The 2,687-nt window shown below is 28.7% G+C and overlaps 1 protein-coding gene across 1 annotated transcript; it reads right to left on the bottom strand.

The window, feature by feature from the left end:
- Positions 1-370: 370 nt before the first annotated feature.
- On the bottom strand, positions 371-2,044 carry LOC131644820 (GDSL esterase/lipase At1g29670-like). Its single transcript, XM_058915415.1, has 5 exons — positions 1,715-2,044; positions 1,517-1,641; positions 1,157-1,402; positions 844-1,072; positions 371-747 (listed from the first exon to the last, which is right to left on the bottom strand). Exons 1-5 carry the CDS (start codon positions 1,962-1,964, stop codon positions 533-535), a joined length of 1,065 nt encoding a protein of 354 aa, XP_058771398.1. The 5' UTR covers positions 1,965-2,044; the 3' UTR covers positions 371-532.
- Positions 2,045-2,687: the final 643 nt, after the last annotated feature.

Below are 2,687 nucleotides of genomic sequence, written 5' to 3'. Positions count from 1 at the left end.
TAACGTTTTGTGTTAACTGGTTACAGGTCCGAATTTTTTGTTTTTTGTTATTTGGATGATATGTTTTAGGTTTCAATTATTGTGTAACACTTATATAAATGTCTTGTAAACATCATCCTCTAAAACTAGTGAAAATTTTCATTTTCACCTTCAATTACCCTCTATCTCATTCTCTTTTCTCTCCCACTATCTTCTTCTCCACATACCGTAAACCCCATTGTTCATAAATTGTGTGATTTTATGTTCCAATATTTCTAACATATTATCTATCTAAAGATATTCTTAGTGGTAGGCGTTATATCTGATAACAATTGTTTACGAGAAAGCAATAAGTTTAGATAGACTCCAAGTCTTTTAGGCAGCAAAAATATAATTTAGGACAAGAAACTTTTTCTATTATTGAAATAAATTACTAATATTTCTCAAAATAATAAAAACAAATTCTCTAAAGAAAGCAAAATTACAGTAAAAAAATTTAATATGCTCAATAGGTGCTAGTGATTATTCATGTGAGCTTGTTAAGGACACATTATCATAACTGAATAAGTTGTTGAACATTCATTGGGTATACGAAGTCTAGATTTGTAGAATTGTATGAACGCAATGCCGTAAGTTTATTCGCAGCCGAAGTTGGGTGAAATCCATCCCAAAACATATACTCATTTCTATTCTCACATGGAGTTTGATTAAGAGCACACAACGAATTCAATACCAATCGACAGCAAGCAGCATTCGTAACTCTATAACCTGAAAAGAATGAAAGGATCAAGAATCATGTATAGGGTTTAAGGTTTACCATCAATAACATGAAATGAAATATAAGAAATTAAGAGAAATGTATACTTTTTAAACTAGTATAGTAGTCTGTTGTACTGTTTCTAAAAATGAATTTAGAACCAGTGAATTTCCTATTGAGTCTATTCACTAGAGATTTAAGTTTGCTACTGAAAATTAATGCAGCAGCATTCGGCTCTTGAATACATGATCCATGAGTAGCAATGGCATTTGGAGTGCAACCTATAGGTCCTACACCAACTAGCATCATTTTTCTTGCACCAGCAATATGCAGAGTCTGCAATTCAACCAAGGGTTTAATTTATAATCATTAGCATTTGTCTGTATTTGATTTTTTTAAATATGTAACATAATTAAATACCTTTATAGATTGAGATAATCGGTCGATAAGATCTTGAGCGTATTGAGTAGGGTTATAGACGCGACTTGATGAATAGAATTGAGGAAGAAAATAATTGTTTATATAATCGTTGCTTCCTATATTCACATAATACAAGCACCGATTTAGATATTGTGAAGCTTGTTGAAGACCACCAAGCATATTTGATATTCGAGCAATTATGGTTTTGTGATTTTGTAATTGTAATCCCAAATCGATATCAGCACCCTGCATTGCGTAGAACAAATATTTGGGGGAATTCAATAATTATCATTGAAATATATATCATCTCTACATATTAAATGTAGAAAAAAAGATTAGTTTATTAAATTTAATTTATACCAAATGTTTGCCCGTCTCATTGCGAATTCCAGCCGAACCAGATGCATAGTTAACACCTTTTAATATATTTGAGCCCATAGTATTTGCAAAGGGGGGAATGAACTCCTCAAATCCCAAAAGTTGAGCTACAAATAAAAAAAAATTGCTCATATAAGTGTATCTCTTAAGGTAAATAAAAAGAAAATTTGAGAATGTTACCAAGTATGTCAATTGATGTTAGTCCATTAGAAAATCTTCCAGTTGGTCCTGTTGGAAAGTCTATGCCATATGGTTTGTAATTAACCTTTGAAAGTGTAACAAGATTATTGTTGTTTCCACTATCAGATAGAGAGTCACCAAAAATAAAAAGACAAGGCACTTGGGATTTTCCATAGGCAAATTCTTGCATGTAGCATGCAGCCAAGAGAAAAAGAGGAAAAATCAACAATGTTTTTGTTTCAAAATCCATCTAATTATCTATGAGTAGAAAAGCTATATGTAATCTATAGTAATAACTAAAATAATATAGGAATATGAGATGAGTATAAATCTAGCATAAGATGGAAGGAAGGTTATATATAGGTTTTTTGGATCAAATTTCAACAATAAATATCAATAAAGCATACGTAAATGTGTGTGAAATATGTTATCTGAAATAACAATAAATGATAGCATTTTATAAAATTCTCTTTTCAGAAATAGAACATTTATATTTATATCTATATACTGCTTTGTCAAAAAAATTATTTTATGAATTTATATAATTGTATTTTAAAGTTCATTTTTAATGACATGTAGATGTAAGAAAGTCTCTTACTTTTTTATTTTATTTTATTATTTTTTTAGCACCCATGATAATAATCTCTCATACCTTAGTGGCTCTTTCTTTACTGTTTACTATAAATTAATTATTTGTGTAACATCTTTTTTATGTAACTACAAATTAATTTTGTGTAACACCTTTTTTATGTAACTACAAATTAATTTTGTGTAACACCTCTTATCATAAATGTATTCTTAAAAGATATACATAAATTCGTCAAATATGTTTGCCGTAGTATTTATAATTTTAAATATAACATCTTATAAATTTATAGCAAGTTGTTTTGTATTGATTGATTTTTACGTAATCAATTTTTATCTTTTCAAGCAAAGTCGTTTATTTTTAGTTAACAAATTACTTTTTTTAATA

Source organism: Vicia villosa, linkage group LG1, assembly GCF_029867415.1.
Source record: "Vicia villosa cultivar HV-30 ecotype Madison, WI linkage group LG1, Vvil1.0, whole genome shotgun sequence".
NCBI lineage: Eukaryota > Viridiplantae > Streptophyta > Magnoliopsida > Fabales > Fabaceae > Vicia > Vicia villosa.
The sequence above is the reverse complement of the archived record's forward strand: the minus strand, read 5'-3'. Positions and strand labels throughout refer to the sequence as shown.

Bases quoted from the DNA above. Each gene is read 5' to 3' on its own strand.
- LOC131644820 (XM_058915415.1), bottom strand. From the start codon at position 1,964: ATGGATTTTGAAACAAAAACATTGTTGATTTTTCCTCTTTTTCTCTTG. The intron at 1,642-1,714 runs GTAACATTCTCA...TTTTATTTGTAG, and splicing joins AACATCAATTGACATACTTG to CTCAACTTTTGGGATTTGAG. The intron at 1,403-1,516 runs GTATAAATTAAA...TACGCAATGCAG, and splicing joins ATGAGACGGGCAAACATTTG to GGTGCTGATATCGATTTGGG.